A 16534-nucleotide genomic window follows, 5' to 3' on the forward strand; every position below is an offset into this window, starting at 1 on the left:
TTCAGAGATGGTTTTTCCTACCTTCATCTTCATATGTTTTCATGCAGCTCCAGATTAAAATGTGCAGTCCATAGCATCACAGTTCAGGGTCTTGCATCACACTGGCTGATTTGTAGTGCCAGGGAAGGGCTCTCATGTCTACTTCGCACTCCCCAGTAGGTCCATGTCTAGTCTCTGTTACTGGTTGGGCTGAAGAAGTAGGGTTTTTTTGAGGCAGTTCTCAATGGCTAATGCTGAGAAATGTCCTGAACTGGTCATTTCAGGTATGCTTTTTGCTGTAAAAATGTATCTTGTGCTTCAGGTTCTGCATATTTAGTGAGCTCCTGGAAATGTGTGCTTAGCATAGTGCAGTAGTGTTTGATATATGACATAAGCAATAAGATTTATGTTTGGAAGTATTAGCTCTTTAAAACATGGGAAGTGTGAGGGTGCTTGTTGTAATCCCAGTTAGCAGGTGGCTTACTTTGCAGCATGGGAGAACATCATAGCACAGAGAAATGAATTAACTTATTCATCACAGATTTTCTGCTTGGAAGAGGAGGATAAAAGGCAGCAAATTAAACTTCTGCACTGCAGAGGCATCCAGAGCTGGCCCGGTCTCTCTGTGATTCTGGTTTGCAGGTGGTTTCTACAAGACAATTCCGGTCTCTGGTCACTTGATTTGGTGAAGACAGCAGCTTGCTTTTACCTATAAGTGAAAGGTTTTAGACCCAGTGATGCAGAAAAGTCTGTAATGGTCTCCTGCTCATTGGTGGAGGGGTGTCTACCTGAGTCTGCATGTGGCCTCCCTCTAGCTCCAGACAGTGTGAGTTCCATCATATACCTGAACTTTCCTTTTCTTCCACCACTGCGGGAGGGCATGGTCACGGCTTTCTCCATGGAGGGCTGTATCCCAGGGCAGAACATGCCCTGCCTTCCAGCTGGGGAAGGATCAGCAGGGACTCACACGTGTCTTGTAGCAGAGCTGGTACAGATTCGTCTTGTGTGTTGCTCTGGGTGCTTTTATGTCACGCTGCTTCAGTGTATTCAGCAGTGGGGTGCTCGGAAGTATTTCTCTATTGCCAGTTCCTTCCTGGAGAAAGAGGCAGAACTGCAAGGCTGGAGATCCAATGAGAAGGGGACTGAATTCCGGAATTCTGTTTTCTTGGCCGTCACTGCAGAATTTGTAACAGGAAGGAAAGGCTTTGAAGACGGTGAGTTTTGTAACAGCCATCAACTTCGTCAGTGTGCATTGTTCTCCAGGACAGGGCTGGATTTGGTGTCAGCCTCGGCTTGCAGTTCTGTAGACCTAGAAATTGGCTGGCGCCAGGACTCCAAAATTCAACAGAATACTCAGGGAATTGCGGAAATCTCTGCATCTGCTCTTTAGGCCATAGGGAAGATACAACTCCCCTGTTCCATGCATCCTTTGGGAGAGAGCTGAGCTGGGCTCAGTTAGTGGGGTGATTTACCAGGGGAGATTTTTTTGCTGTTAAATACTTTGCTCTGTATTTTCTGGAGTAGTGTGCTTGCAAACAGGCACGAAACCATGTGATAGTAAGAGAGTGGCAAATACTCAGTGCTCATAGAAGAGAGTAGACAAGTGGAAACTTCTGTTTCTTTAAATTTTCTTTTTGGTCATTGTAGTATTAAAGTGACTAATTCCTCCTTTCTGAGAATTTTATCCTGGCTCTAAAATGGACTTTGAGGATGTTGAATGTCATGCAGGAAATGGGAGAGGCATGGCTTGATGTTTGACTCGAGGAAATCTTTCTAACAACAGTCACAGCCTGCTGTTGAACCAAATGTAGTCGTGTAGTTGTATGGTAAAAAAGTGATATCTGCTGGTTCTTGACTCCTGTTCCACACCCAGCAAATTCTTAAAAACCTTTTTAAAGCTCTTTTTAAAGCCTGTGTTCCCAAATCTAAATGACTAATGATAATAAATAACCACTGACATTGCTTAGAGGTTTTTATCCTTTAGTTGTCATGAGTATATTGAACTTTTTTGTAGCATGTAAATTCCAGAACAGATCCACTACAAGCGTCTTCTTGTAAAGACATCTGGACTCATTAATAAATGAATTTTATTAAAGATGAAGCGCTCAAGATGAAGAGCTCACATTTTTAAAGTAATAACCATAGACTTTCTGTGTAGAGAATTGAACTGTTTTTGTTCTAGATCTGTCAACTGAGTGGCATTTAAATGATAACCCAAAGTCGAGTTCTGGACAGTACTGAGTGAGCCAGAGGCTGTAACAGGGAGCAGCTGTTGCAGAGGGCAGGGCTGTGTGAGCAGGAGGAAATGTAACTGATACCGAAAAATGTGCAATACTTTGGGCAAGACTGAGCTGCTGTCATGTTGCCAAGTGAGATGATTGTCAATTGTGTGGATCCTGAGAAAGGATTTGTCTTTGATCCAAATTCTAGCCCGGAGTAGGTGGCTGCAGCCTGTTATTTACATAAGGTCCGAGTTTGCCCACATGTTTTGGCAGTCCCCACAAGGCGAGATAATGTAAGTCAGGGTGATAAACGGTGCTGTACCCCGGCTTACTGGAGAGGAAATGTACCAGACACAGACTTGGCCTTCAGATTGTGTTAGCCATGAAAAAGACAACTATATTCTGTTAGGTTTTTCTGCTCTAAATCTGGAATAATTGCTACTTTAAGGCAGTTATTTTTGTGTGGATGTGCTGTAAGTTGCTGATGTTTCCATGTCCTACTGAAGTTGCCCTTACAGCACGGTAGAGTTTGATCCAGGCTTTGTGCAAAACCCCTGTGTGTACAGAGGTATTTCAGCTGCTTCTTGGTTCCATTTGCTTTGCTGCCTTTCTGCAGGAAATGTGTAATGGATCCTATCTAAGGTTTTCCATCCACTTGGGAGATTTATGTGGAACTTTAATTTTAGATTGGTAAACATAATCTACCTTTATTAAATTTTAAACTGATGGCTTCGAATATTTGCTGTTATCTTAATATCTGTCACTAACTCAAGCACTGTTTCTGTTCTCTTTATACACTACAGGACTTTCCTCTTTACCTTCAGTGGAGGAAGCTCAGACCTTACACAGCACTGTGTTCCCAGCCTAACCTGCCTGCCCATTATTCTCTTACCTAATGTTCTTATTATCCATCTTTATCATAATCATTGTAATCCTTTTGCTTCTACATCACAGGTTCAACAGTGTGACCACTCTCTTGGTTCATATACTCACAGCAAAGCCTTCATCTCTCATGGATTATAGATCTAAATTGGTAACTATCGCTTGCTTGCAATGTTTATTAGCAGTTATTAATTGCTCATACTCTGTTTTCTGCTTCTGATAAATCTCTCTTGTAGAACAGCATTTGTGTAAGACTCTCTAAGGTCACGGCCTTATTTCCTTTATGAGCTTTATTCTTAGGACAGCAGACATTGGCTGTAAAAAAAATTCCATTGCTTGATAGAAATCTGGTTCAGAATTGAACTTAATTTCTGAAAAAGAAAACAGAAAGTATTTCTTTCCCAATGACAGAGCGCATAAAGGAGTGAGTTATAATAGAAAATTGACATAGATGTGTAATTTGTGAACTAGAATATTTTTCACTTAGATGCACTTTTTAAGACTTTTTGGGGAAAAAATACACAAGGTATTAATGCTTTTGAGAAGAAGTTATATTGCATATTAGTAACACCTCTCCATGGATTACTGTAGATGTACAGAGGAGTGGTTTCACCCCATCTTCTCATCTGCCTAATTAAAGAAATGTGTGTTAGTGGATGATGATGAAACCGGTAAAAGTCACAGTTAAATTTAAATTGTTACTGGTCCTAAATAACACAAGACATATGTAGGAAATCCCAGTTTGGGCTTTAAAAATGAAGCATATTAAAAGATGTTTTTATTGCTAGAACTGCCCAGAAGTTGTAATACAGAGAATACACAGGTTCATAACAAGTTGAATTTGCATATGTGTCTTAAGGTATAGTTTGAAGTATAAGTTACATCAGTGTGACCACGTTTCGTAGTTAACTGGGGTGTCTGACAGCAGAAAAGGAGACTCTTTTCCAAATTCAGATTTCTTTCTCACACTGTTGTGAGAGACGTGTCTGATGTGGAGACAGCATGTCTGTGAACACACCCATGTGTTTGCTAATAAAGAGACATGTAAACTTCCAAGGTAATGACTGGATTTCTTGTTTCTTGTCTGTGAGAGGATAAAGAAGAACAGCCCTCCATTAGTTTGTAGTCAAAACCATAAGGGCTGGTGACACTAAAAGTCAACCTTTTTTTTTTGGCAATAAATGTATGGTGAGATGCATCAGTTGATTTCTAGCCGACACTTTAAACTTTTACTGAGGTTGGCTGTAAGCAGTAAATATTGCAGAGCAGGGGTTACAGTGACCACTTTCAATGATTCCTAAGAGCAGGAACACTTTGATGTTTTGTCTTGCACTAGAAACCAGTTTGAGTGTTCATCATGATGCTGGTCACAAATTGAGGAGCACAGCTGTGTGGATCCATCTATATGACGCATTTCAGTGAGCACTAAAAGCAGCAAAGGCTGGTTTCCCATGGAGGTGTCTTAGGGCAATAGGCTTTTTTCTTTAAACTTCATTATACCAAAATAGAAACTAAAGGCAGGAGAGCCACCTTGACCGAGGAATATATTCTTTGGTGCCTAATAAGCTCTGATTAAGATTTTATTGCTTTAGAGCATTTGCAGCATCCTGCTCTAATGTAGTTTCTTTGTCTAATAAAAGATGAGCTCACACTGCAGGCTTTTTCCTCAATAGGGAAATAATAAGGTATCTCAGAGCTACAAAACTGCCTATTCCCACAAAACTAGTTGGAAGTGGCTGTGTTTGAGACCTTGCTCCCATTGCTAATGCACACGGGGAAAAAGATTGTCAATATTAGTATGCTCTTAGCTACAAAGAAGTGGGCTACCCAGGCAAAGGGCTACATCATGCAAGGTCTCACACTGAAGTGTTCTCAAGGACGATCTGATTGACAGCTTTCCCCTCTCCTGTATAACGCGTTTTATGTACTGTAGCTAAATCTTTCCTGCATAGGTATTTTATTGGAGATTATTCCAAGATGGTCAAAATGGAAACAGTCACGAGCCTCTCCTTTGCCCTCTGTGTGCCAGTTGTATTTGACCTGGTCTCCTGTAACAGAACTCTCCTTGGGCTGTGTGTTTGTATGAAACAGCAGAGATGCTGCTCTGTTTGGAGTCATCCTAAAAGAGCATCTGTGTCTGTGTGCCCAGGGAGCAGGGGTTGCACTGCCAGCTAAATGGCCTTGCACCAAGGAGGGAGGACAGTCCCCTGGGAACAATGGCTATGGGAGCCTTCGGGTGATTTGGACGGGAACTGCCCGACCTCAGCTTGTTGTCTCCATTTCTCTCTGCTGCAGAATGTCCTCCAGGTGCAGAGGGCCTGCAGGAGATGTGATTTCATGGACCTTTCAGTAGCATAGCAACTGCCACCACTTCCCAGTGCTCTGTCCCCTCTGCTTGGCTCCCTCAGCCGTGCGGGATAAGGAACTGAACCATCTTTACAAACAGCCCTGCAAAACAGGAGAAGCTGTAGGAGGATTTATTTTTAACTGGGATCTCTCCGTTCTCTGAACCAGCTCTCTGCAGGGTCCTCAGGGCTGACATGACTGGGGAGTGCTTGGAGCAGGACCTGAGACAACAGGTGGGGAAGAGAAAGGGAGGGGAGGAGAACCAGGAGAAAGGTCTGCAGTTTCCTGGCTTTGGGATTTAAGTGCAAGTTCAGGGGCAGCCCTGTGAACACTTCCAACCCAAGTGCTGGTGGAGCACAGCTTCAGTAATTATCTGCTGTCAGAGGGATAATCAGAAATTTTATAAAGTCCTTTCAGTTTCACTCTATTCACTAAAGGGGAAAGGGAAAAGTCAAATTTAAGCAAGGGGATGGAGTTTTCTTTAAAATTTTTGTGCTCTGACTACCGCTGGTGATTCAAGGCACTGACCTGCAGCATCTTCAGCCAGCACAGAGGCCAGCAAGGGTTGTGCTTCTATGACAACAGCCCCACGTTCTGGGCAAGTATCATTTGATCTTATTCTCTGTGTTGTGCTTCTAACAAAGCTGCTTGAGCTGGCCACATTCTGTAATTGCTTTTTCAGCTGAGATCTGAAAGTCACATTTGTAGCCAGGTACAATTCTGATTAGAGCAATCTAGGAGGGTTAATAGAGGCAGCAGTGCTTCAGTTAAAATATCAGCTTGGAGTGTGTGGATGAATTCTGGGAAGGCAGGGGTAGAAAGAAGATACTGATTCCTGTATGATTAGTGGAATACATCTTTGTTAAAGGTCTGCGTCTGAATCTTTAAAAGACCAGGCTTCAAGTGATGAGGGTTTCTCACTATTTCAAGCCTGTGTGAATAGAATGGAGAAGCAGAGATTTAATTTTTTTTTCTTCTTGAGCAAGTGCACAAGTGTTCTCAATGGCATTTGTGGAGATTATAATGTGTATGGGGAAGATAAATTACTCAAATAGAATTTTCTGTCATCCAGTGTAGTGATGGTGCAAATCAATTACCTGATTCATAATTTTGGCAGCTGAGCCAAAGCAAGATTTCTAAGGCTAAGGAGGCAGTGAGTGCATTGGCCTGAGTGTGTCAACAGAAGTTAGATGTTGAATTCTTCGTTTTAGAAATTCCTGCTATGAACCACAACACATGGGTAGAAGAACTGTTTTCTGATACACTAATGAGAAGAAAATTTGTTCTTGTGTTTTCTTGAGTGCTTGCAAATGACTGTGGAGTCTGACTGAAGAGCAGCTGAAGTTCAGAAGAGAGTGTATCAGAATTGTGCTGTATCCTACAGAGAAATACAGAAAGATTTTACTGCATTTGGTGCAGCTGCTCACTATTGAGCTACTGATGAATTTCTTCAGGAACTGCCCTTGTGAATACAATCTGTGAACAAAATGTCTGCTGCACCAACCCTTCTCTGTGTGAGAACGTTGCATATGTTTAATCAGAGATAAACTGTGGTGCTTAGTGTACTGAAGTTTAAACTGGGTTGCTTTTGGTTTGTTTCCCCCCTGCTGGGAATTTAAGTTAAATTGTCATCCCTATTTAAACTGCCTTGGGACATCATTTTGGTTTATAGTTGTGAATTTTGAGCTATTTGTTTTGGTTTGATTTGGGTTTGTGGGGTGTTGTTGTTGTTGCTGGTTTTCTTCAGTGTATGGGTGAAGTCCTGTGTGCAGGTGAGACTTGCTAAGAAGGGAAGTATTTGGGCACGTGCTGAGAGTAGGCATTGGAGGGAGTTTTGTTCCCGAAGGTGCCTATGAACTTGAGTTGAGGAGAAAATTAACTTTCTTCTGTGGATGCTGGGTGAAGGAGAGACTTCTGTCACAGCTCAGTGCCTTCTGATTCTGCACACGAGTAGCCCAGGCCCTGGTTTGGATGAATAGCTGCTGGTTAGACCTGTGCTGTCATTGCTCCAGTTTGCCAACCCTGTCACTGGTTATAAGGAGCCAGGACCTTCGCTTATTTGATGTGTGGTAGTTTCAAACAGCATGAGGGATTAAAAGTGTGGTATAGCTGTTAAAAGGTAAAGTTTCTTTTTCCTTCTCTATAGTAATTTGGTCTGTGTAGTTGTGTTCTGTACAGAGATGAAGAGTCAGAGCCTTGCCTCCTCCCACCAAGTGTCTGAGCTGCACACATTGCAACAGCCAGGGCTGCTCATGGCCCTTGATAATTCATATTCTGCTGTTGGTTTTTTTTGTTTCTCAATCTAAAAGGGATAATTTATCCATTCCAAATGCTGCCTGCACGCCCACCGAGCTCTCACATTTTTATACAGTGCTGTTTATTCCAATTGGAGTCTTGAGAGTAGATAGGTATTGGATGGATTCAAAGTTTCCAGCTGAAATTCCTGTTTTTTCATCTTTTCCATTGCCTTTTTTTTTTCTTCTGTAAATGTTGAGGATGGAACTTTTCTAAGGATAAAATGGTGGTGATGCATGCACTAGAAGCATGAAAGCAGTTATTTAGGCTTATTTACCTTGGAGGCTGCTTGATGAGTTGCATGGTTGGATGCACTGTCAAAGACTTTAATTCTTGGTTGCAGTTTATTGGAGCAACAGAAGTGGCACCCTGCCACTGGAGTAAAGAATGCTGTTTCCCCATGAGTATTTGAACAGTCTGCAATAGCCATCTGTTATTCTGTTAAACACAAAGCAGTGCAACAGGTGTATTTCTTGGGTTTGGAAATCTTACCAGCATGAGTGAACAATAAACATTTAAAGCCAGGATTTAAAAGAAGATTTCAAAGTGTGCTCCTCTTTATTCAGCAGATATAGGTATTATGACATTAGAAAGTAGAGAGATAACCTAAACATATGGTACACAGTTAAGGAAAACAAATGCTGAACTGCTCTTAAATCTGACTTTTTCCACGTTTGTCATTTTCTTAGATGGCTTCAGTAACAGATGCCAGGTTCAGGCAGAAAGATACTTCAGACCAAAATTTTGATTACATGTTCAAGCTCCTGATCATTGGCAACAGCAGCGTGGGTAAAACATCCTTCCTCTTCAGATACGCCGATGACACCTTTACGCCAGCCTTTGTGAGTACAGTGGGAATTGACTTCAAGGTGAAAACAGTTTACAGGAATGACAAGAGGGTAAAGCTGCAAATTTGGGTAAGTGCCAACATTTTCAAAAATGCTTTAGATTAATCCTAGCAAAGGTATGACGGTAAAAAATAGCTTGTTTGGAGGTGGATTTTTTGATTGATGTAGATTTTGACTGCGCAGAAGTTCTATATGGCTCACCTTTGTGTCCCTGCAGTAAACTGAGTGAGTTCTCTTTGTGTTACTGTTTTGCTCAGCTGATGAGGGTCCTGATGTGGTCTAAGCAGCTGCTCTACATTTGAGTGAGCTCTATGCACAACTCACACTATCATTTTATGTTCTCTTTATAAGATACTTTATTTTCCTGTAACTCATGTACCTCCTCAGCGGCCCATTTCTACCCAATTTCTGCCCCATCTAAGTCTTCTAATTGATCTACATACACTTGTTTTATAATTACTCTTTAATAATTGCATCTAAATGTAAAATTACAGTAATCACATCTGGGTTTTTTATTTACTGTGGTGATCTTGAATAGTGATAATCTAAAATGAGGTGCTTTTTTTTGTACTACAGCTACATGATTCATTTTATTTCTGTGTTGCTGGGTACAAGGTACAACAAATTATTTAATAAAAGATCTTTTTCGTGTTGTAAAATCCTGACATTGAAACTAAGGTAGGTCACCTGACATGAAACTGATTTAATTGAGGGTTTTGGCAATAAAAATGTTTTTACTTCAGGCTCTATAAGCAACTAAAGGTGATTTCCATTTAGTTGGTCTTTCTGAATTTTGGAACGTGAAATTTTCTAAGAAGTTGCATAAAAGCAAGATGAAAAACACCAGAAAATATTAGGGTTTTTTTCAAAGATGCTGTGATTAAAGTGAATTAAGCAATAATCTTAATTAAATCTGTTAGAGGGCTTTGGGGCAAAAAGGGCTTCAATAACCTTAAACTTCTTATGAGAAGAGATGTCAGGTGGATTCCTCAGAGGGTGCTATCTACAGGACCTGGAATATTGGAGTTACCAACAACACTGTTGATTTAACAGTTACTTTTAATAAAAGGTACTCCTAAGTTTTGGACAGTTTCCAGAGTAACTTGTGCTCTTCTCTTCTCTCTTTTTGCATGGCTCCCTGACATGAGTCATGATTCAAGGACATTAACAAAAATACTGTGTACCTCTATCAAAACCACAGTATTTGAACGTGTGTGTCTCCTGCCTGTCCTGGGATTGTATTTGTAATTACAATGTGTTCTCCAGGGTACATGTAATAATAGTGGGGTCCACTAGCATACTAAAACTGTGGGTTCCTTTGTGTAGGAAGGAAGAGTTTCATACCAACCTCTCTTCCAATTGCTTTTTAAAATTATTTACAGCTGCTGTTGGGTTTCTGAGAGTGTGAGACTCTGTGGCTCTATTGAACACTGCTCTGACTTAAAATTTTCCAGTTATGTTGACATTTTTTAAAATTACGCTCCCCTTAAGCTTGGCATTAAGCCTTATCTGAATCAGGTTTAATGTGAAACTAAGTGAAGAAGGAGAAGGTACAAGTGTTTGACTTAACCACTTCAAATGTTTTTCTAAAATCCAGAGAAAAGCACTTCTAGGAACCTCTGATGTTCTCTTCTCCACAGACCCAGGGTTTTTCAGTTCAGGGGTGCTTGTGGAGTTCTGAAGTGAGCACAGCTGTGGCAGACTGGAGGTGCTCAAGGGCTGTGCCAAATAACCTTGTTCTGTGTTCTGCAAATCTCAAGGTGAGAGGGAAGTTATTACTGCTGTGCTGTGATCCAGAGAGATCTGTGATCAGTGGGACTTTCTTTACATTGCCTGTTGCCTGTGTTGAACAGAAGAACAGGGTATTTGTGTGCAGGACCCCAGCTGCAAAGAGTTCCTTGTGTTGTCTTAAAGCTCAGAAAAATCCACACTGCTTCAAGGGCCGAGCAGCTGCATGTAAAGACTGACAGCTGTGTCAGTAAATGTCTCTCTGGCCTGACTCATTGTTTTGTTTCTCCAGCCGAAGTTGATGAGCATTTTAAAGCCAGAGATCTTGCATTTGTGTTTGTGCTGAGTTTGAGGATGTCTGTATTTTGTGAATCAGGATTTGACAAGCTGTCACATGGAACGATCAGAAGAGAGTGCTCCTCTGTTTGATTTTGGTGTCATTAGTGGGCCTCTTGCTTTGTTGACATTAACGCCTCAATCACCCAAATTGATATTTTAATAATCAGTTGTGCTTGTGACTAGGCAGTCTGGGAAACAATCTGCTTTTTTGAAAAGACTTGAAAGGAATATCTCTTTAGCTTGAGAGGAATGGGACATAGCAAATGTATTAATGATGTTTTTAAGGTAGATTGACAGAACTGCTGTTGCATATGGAAACAGTAAAATGGCCCAGAGAGGGTTTTATGAAATAATGTTTTGTAGGCTTTTTTCCCCCTTTCTTTAAAGAACTCCAAGATCAGTTGTCTGTGTTTTAATTTCAAATATTTTCTGTCTTGTTTAGGAATGGTGGTGTTGTGTTAATAGAATAAATTAACTTTATTGAGAACATTAACTTTGTAGTTGGATGAGGCTTAGTTATTTGGTATCTAATTAAAAACATTATTTACATACATGTATTCATATATCATATAGATATTTACATATCTACATAAATGCAATTCTTGGATTAGATTTTTTTATCCCACTGCCATCTGTAATAATACTTTCATATAAAGCATCTTCCTTAGGATTGGTTTGTGAGGAGCCAATTTAATAATATCTCTCTGCATTTCTTGACCAATAGTTTTGTATTCCCAGAGTTGCTAATTACTGTTTACTGGAGGAAAGCTATTATATTTTCAGCTAGGTATGGTTTTTGTTACAAATAAATCTCAAAGGTAACATTATTATATTCCTACCAAATGCAAACCATTAATACTTAAGTCAGGGTTCAGGTTGCCTAGCAGCTAGAGAGGGCCACTTTGTCCAGATCCAGATGGAAGCAGGGTGAATGAATAAAAGTGATTTCAGTTTTAGGTAAGAGCAAGGGAAGATTTCTTTTTCTCCCTTCTGTGCATTTGTGTGTCTATTGCTGGTAAGGAATAATGGTGGTGAAAATGACAGCAGAACTCCTGAGCAATGTGACGTCGAGGGGAGCTGCTGAGGGGCAGCCTCTGGCCCTTTGTGCTGGCCCAGTCTGTTCATTACATGAACTCTTTGCACAGTCACATAAATTAACTGATGGAAAATCATTGGCAGGGTTTGGCCCCAAACACTTGCACACTACCCAGTACATACTTTGTGTGAGGAATTTGATTATATTTCCATTATACTTTCGTCCAGCACCCTATACAAGGGACTCTAATTTCTATTGCATGTACCATGCATAACACACAAACATTGATGTGATTAATAATGAACATAACTAAATGCAGGGTTTGGCAGCTGATGTTACAGTTGAAACTACTTTCAACTCCCCTTGTAAAAAGCAAATAGGGATTAAATTTAACTTCAGGTTAAAAGGCAGAAAGACTGTGATGTTCAGACAGAGGCAGCATATTTAGACTGAAGTATGATTTTTCTTTTAAGGAGCTCTTTATCAGAATTAAACTACTAGGATGAAGGTTTTTCCTTCTCATTAACAGAAATGTCTCCATGGCTTAACTGCTGAAACCTGTTGGGGTATGAGATTAGCTATATTGGATGTCTGAAACACGTGTTACAGCTCTCAGGCACAGCTGGGGAGAGGGTAGGAAGCAACATTGCTCTGTGTCTTTTGGATCTTTAAAAATGGAAATATGACAACTGCTAATTATATTGAGTGTCAGTTACCACTACAAAACAGAAAAGTGTAAACCAAAATAACCCCCTTGCTGTGTAGCCGTCCAGAAGGCAAATACACATTGTTTTTAAAAGCTTTTTGTATCAGGCATTGCCTGGATGACAGGATGATCTTGACCAGCTTGTCTCTTAGGGAAGGGATTCAAAGAAGTAACACTGGCAGCTGAGTTCTTTTTTTATTTTTTAATTTTTTTTTTTATTATTATTTACAGGAGGTAAAATTAGAACACCATCATATTTGATTGTAAATTTTAATGCTAATTGCACCCTTAACCAAAAGCTAATTATGCATTTCAGATGAGAGAATCATCTATTCCCAAGGCATCCCCTTCCTGTCATGGTTTTGCTAAGTTCCTTTCAAACACTGACTTCAGGCTTGAATGCTTGCACAAAAGTTGTTTCTAAAAAAAGAGCTAATAAGGTTCAGTAATTTAATGTATATATGTGATAGTGATTGGTGTCTCTAAAATGCTAATGGGCCTGATTCTACTTTTATAGACTCACAGTTGTGAAATCGTCTGATTTGCTGTTTAGATGAAGAACTAAAATGGAGAAATTCATGATAGTGAAAAGAACAGGTTGATCCTTGTAATTTGCAGCATTAAGGACTTATTGAGTCCCAGGAATGAAAATCATTGTGGGTGAGTGGATGTAAAGCACTGCTTCTCATGCTAAAATACAATGCAGAATATTTGACTGGAGAAGAGATGCAATAACAGTGTCTGTAATTCAATTCCAAGGTCTTGGTTATATCTCAAGTAATAATACTTCTGCTTTGAGTAGAACTTGGTGCTCATGCCACTCTGAATGGGCTTTAAGATTAGGGTTGCAAGGGTGATACAAAGGAGAGAAATAAAATCTTGACAAATAAGACCCTGAGTGGTTAGTTATCCCACTCACTATTGAATTTATTGAACAGCCTAAGCTTGCTGAGCAGGGCATTGCTGTGTTTGCAGTTAAACAGTTGACATGGAGGGTTTATTTCTGTTTATAGTTAATCACCTCAATCCCATTGTTATCTCATTATAACTCTGCATTACAGTGAAGGCCAAATTCAACTTCAGTCTAAGCTGATACCACTGGAGTTATCCCTGCTGACAATATTGGATTTGCTTTCACTGCAGGTGTAGTATCTCTTTTTGTGCTCCATCTTTGCAGAGCTACTGGGCCCTTGGAGGCCTTGTTTTGTCATTTCAGTGAAATGAAACATGCTGGGTTCAGAGGTGCCAGGCTGTATCCAGGGGCTGTGTCGAGTGTGTGCGTTAGCTGATAAAGAGTTGTTGGTAGTGCAAAGGTTTGGACCTTTCCTGCAGAAAAAATGGACCAATGTTGAATGTTTGTCAAGTAGAGGAAAAGCTGTATGTGGGAAATTTCAAGGGAAATTATTCCGTTGATGTAGTGAGGCAGTTAAGCTTTGAGAGGACAAGTGAGTTGCTGGCCTTGTGCTGTTTTGCATTTAATGCTTTTTTACCAGAAATTTGGAGTAGATATTTTGTAGTCACTTCTCATAAGGTCTTTAGACTCATGTGCCTCGAAACCTTTTCCTGTTGTCATTTTCTTAGCAGAATCACCCTTATTATGATTTTCTTTCACAATGTTATCTTCTGCATAATGACGGGGTATATTCTATATTTAAATATGCTTGGTTGCACTGTGATCAGTTATGAGATAATACAGTGGGTGGAATTTATGAGTTCTCATAGTGTTTGTCTCAAGTGAGCACGTACTTAAACTGTGTCACATTTGGTCAAATGAGAAAATATAACTACTGTGCTTACTCGCATTTATAACTTTCATGCATTGTGTTGTCTTCTGCAGTGTCATGTTTATGCAACACTTGAGTATCTGAGTGGCTGATTTTAGAACTAAAAAAAGGAATCCAAGCCCCCCAAAGTGTTTTTCAGATGTGAGAAATTGTACCCTATAACACAACTGGAGTACTGGAGCAGGAATTTAGCAGTGTGAACTTTGTGATTTATTTTCTGTTGTCCAGCTGTTCAACATCATCCTGATTCATTAAACAGCATGAACTGAGCTCCCAGAGATAAGCACCGATTTTCTGTATGCTGTTGCAGTGGAGGCATTGGACTCTGCAGACAGAAGGAAACACTGGTGAGAAGTACCAGAAACTGGACAAAAAAGCAGCACATTCCTGCAGCGTGGAGAGCTGGGAGGCCTATGGTTTGCTGGTTAGGTTCTCCCATCTCCAGAACAACAATGTTTACCAGGAGACGCTGGTCTCAACCCAGATTTCTGGTGAGCTGTTCTGGCTGCCCAGAAAATACTAATGAGAGTGACAAAGTAGGAAACATAAATCCTGTTTGGGTGAGATGTATCTTCCAATAGCAGCTTAGCACCTTGCATTTTATGGCCAGGGGCCACTGCAACCCAAAAGTGTACCCTAAGCATCCCAGTGTATCATCCTCTGCTTCTGCCACAGTCTGGGTTTGCAGCATTGCTAAGGTCTTCCTCCATCCAAATGGAGCTGCCAGTCCCAAGTGTCTTGCTCAGCTCACACGTGGCATCCTGTGCTTCTGTTGGGCATGTGCATCTTGTTTGAAAATTCCTCCAGTATTGCCAGTGCTGCTTTGCATCCATTTCTGTGCTAATCAGATACTCATTGCTTTGCTACTAATTTGTGTTAGAAACTAAAACACGAAGTGGCAGGAGTGTTTGAAACCGGGGAGGAGCAGGTGTAAGTGCAGCAGATAAACACACTGTGTTATAAGCTGCTGTGCTTCATTAACTGAAGTACCTTCATGTGATATATGACTCAAGTGATTAAACTTTGTGTAGTACTCAAAGAAGGCTTGATGGTGGTATTTTCTCAGCCAGATTCTGGCTGGTTTGTTGCTCTGACAAACCGATCCAGACATCTGCAGCAGTGCTAGAGGGTGAAGTCCTGGCGAGAGAGTGGCGTGTGTGGATCCCTGTGTGCACATATGCTACCAGGTTTTACTGTGCCTCTGCTTTCCTTGTAGCCAGAGCAATAAAACAGAACATACAGGGGATCTGTGCATAGGATGTTTATGAGGCAGAACACTCACCCTACTGCTGGTTTTGCTTTTGCATGTGCTTATTCAAAGATTCACCTGCTGCTTCCCCTGTGTGGGTCCCTCAGTCGACACTGATGCTGTGGCAGTTGTGAAGTTGCTGTGTGTTCCAGTGCCATGGTAACTGCATCCCGCTCTGCTGGCTGCCAGCGGGCACCGAGCCTGCCCAGTTGTGAAAGGAAGCAAGTGCTCCGAGTGCCGAATTGTGGTAGACTGGCATGAGTCAGCTTTGATAAGTCCATGTGAAGTCCTTTACCAAGGACTGCAAGTCTCTTCTTTTTTTTGAGGGAAGAAAGAGAAATAACTCCCATCAAATGTGTTTTGGATTTTTTTTTAAACTCTAAAAGGCTAAAAAATGTGTTTCCATTGGAATTACCACCAAGTGCTAAATTGCTTTCTTGCTCTGCAGTTTAACCTCATGCTGTACACATTTCTGTAAGGCTGTGCCACTTTTCCCATCATTTTCTCTTGTCTCTGTGTTGTGCACCCTGGCTTGCTCTTGGAGAGGTCAGAGAGTACTTTTGTAAGCACTTTTGCACTAACTGCAAGGAGAGTTCTTGCAGAGTACTCTCATAACAGCATTTGAAATCACGGAGTTGTGCCTAAGAGTGAGCAAGTAGAGCTGGGGAAAAGAGAGGAAGTCTTGTTTGCTTTTTGGAGATGAAATACTGACTGTGATAAAGCACACAGGTGCATCAATGAATTACATGGAATAATAACACTGAAAATTTACAGCCAAGCAAGGGTAATTAAGGAATGCATTTTTCAAGTCTTTCTTATATGAGAGTGGAATGATGGACTATAACCTTTACTGTTTTCTTACCCTCCCTTGGCCCTTGCTGGGTTGCAGAACCACCAGCACTGTGAGGGCTGGTACCTAGTGCAGTGTAGTGAGACACAGAGGGGAGGTTGTCTGAAAGAAGGGAGGTTGTGCTCAGTGCAGCATGATGGGGGCTTGCAGCAAGCCTGGCTTAGCTAAAGCACAGCTCCAGGCTGACTCTGCTGTGCCCCCTCCACCTCTGGAGTTCTGCCTCTGGCAGGTGAGAGCCTGTGCAGGCAACTCCACTGTGCAGTGCTGATA

At 41.1% G+C, this 16534-nt stretch overlaps 1 protein-coding gene across 5 annotated transcripts in view; it reads left to right on the top strand.

Moving 5' to 3' along the window:
* The window catches only part of RAB3B (RAB3B, member RAS oncogene family), a 50916-nt gene that overhangs the window by 1893 nt on the left and 32489 nt on the right, over positions 1-16534 (top strand). For 2 of the 5 annotated variants that reach the window (XM_039556578.1, XM_019291884.3), the window contains exons 2-4: positions 3156-3234; positions 8414-8641; positions 10213-10332. In XM_039556578.1, coding sequence (XP_039412512.1) covers positions 3214-3234; positions 8414-8641; positions 10213-10332 — 369 coding nt within the window. In that variant the 5' untranslated portion in view covers positions 3156-3213. Of the gene's footprint in view, positions 1-845; positions 1194-3155; positions 3235-8413; positions 8642-10212; positions 10333-16534 lie in introns of those variants that run through there. The other 3 variants (XM_010408839.4, XM_019291885.3, XM_039556579.1) reach the window with 3 other exon arrangements.

Source organism: Corvus cornix, chromosome 8, assembly GCF_000738735.6.
Source record: "Corvus cornix cornix isolate S_Up_H32 chromosome 8, ASM73873v5, whole genome shotgun sequence".
Classification (NCBI taxonomy): Eukaryota; Metazoa; Chordata; class Aves; order Passeriformes; family Corvidae; genus Corvus; species Corvus cornix.